The sequence below is a fragment of the Monoraphidium neglectum genome (genome assembly GCF_000611645.1).
Source record: "Monoraphidium neglectum strain SAG 48.87 unplaced genomic scaffold scaffold01896, whole genome shotgun sequence".
Taxonomy (NCBI): domain Eukaryota; kingdom Viridiplantae; phylum Chlorophyta; class Chlorophyceae; order Sphaeropleales; family Selenastraceae; genus Monoraphidium; species Monoraphidium neglectum.
Window position 1 is genome coordinate 11,121 of NW_014011732.1, and position 1,093 is coordinate 12,213.

General features: G+C 68.3%; 1 protein-coding gene across 1 annotated transcript in view; it reads right to left on the reverse strand.

Moving 5' to 3' along the window:
* The window catches only part of MNEG_9323 (aconitate hydratase 1), a gene marked incomplete at both ends in the record, with an annotated part of 3,250 nt that extends 2,372 nt beyond the window's left edge, over positions 1 to 878 (reverse strand). Inside the window, 2 exons of the mRNA XM_014042207.1 lie at positions 71 to 166; positions 813 to 878. Of these exons, the coding sequence (XP_013897661.1) occupies positions 71 to 166; positions 813 to 878 (162 nt within the window). The remainder of the gene's footprint in view (positions 1 to 70; positions 167 to 812) is intronic.
* Between the last annotated feature and the right edge of the window lie 215 nt (positions 879 to 1,093).

Here is a 1,093-nt window from a genome sequence, read left to right on the forward strand (position 1 = left end):
CGAGGTGGCCGCGGTACTTGAGCCAGGGCCCCGCCATTGAGATGTGGTCCGTGGTGCACTTGCCCTTGACCTTGATGAGCACGGCCGCGCCCTCAATGTCCTTGCCGTCCCAGGGCTTGAAGGGCTCCAGCAGCTGCAGGCGGGTGCTGGCCGGGTCCACGTCAACCTTTGTGGGGGGGGGGTGTCGTTGCAGATGGTGTTGGGCAGTTGTGTGCTTGTGCGCGGGCGTGTGTTCGTGCCAAGGTGTGTTTGCGAGCTCGTGGGGTTGTCAGTGTGTGCTCGCGCGTGCTTGCGTGGTCATGGGGAACGTTGGCTCGGTCAAAGGACACACAAGAGGAGAGGCGCATGGTCGGGGCTCAGAGGTTGCTGTATGAATAGGTTGTCTCGACACGCTTTGGATTCAGGAGTCGATCCTAAGGTGATTAGTCATCACAGCACCCGACCAGCGATGTCCGCACAGCCACTTGGACGGCAACACACACTACGCAGCAGGCCCGCATGAAAACATTGAAAACCAACAGGATCGGGAGCGTGCGGGCTCGGCGGGGGCAGCGCCGCGCGAATCCCAGCAAGGGCACACGCAGGGACCGCGCACGCGGCCGCGCCGGCCGCGGCCGCGCCCCGGCGGCTGGGGCGCGGTCTGCCCACCTTGACGGACGCCCTGGTCTCTGGCGCGGGGGGCGCCTGGTAGGTGTCGGCCCCGGGGTCAAAGCCCTTCTCTGGCAGCTCGTCGCCGTAGGGGCTGTCCAGCTTGACCTCCTTGCCGTCGGCCCCCACCAGGGCGTCGGTCTCGGGGTTGAACGTCAGGTCACCTTTGGGGGGTTGGGGGCGGGGGTGGCGATGACGATGCGGGGGTTCAGGGTGGGATCGGTTTGCATTTTGCAGGGTGCGGCGCTTTCAACGAGGCGGACCAGGCGGGGAAGGAAGAGCTCAGCGAGACGGGCTGGGCGCGGCGCAGGGCGCGCGCCGGCCGGCGGCACCGGGTCGCGCGGCGGCGGCGGCGGCGCAGGCGGGCGGGCTGGCTGGCAGCAGCGCTGGCGGCCCCCCGGCGCACCCGCGATGGCAAAGGCCGTGACGATCTCTGGTGAGGCCA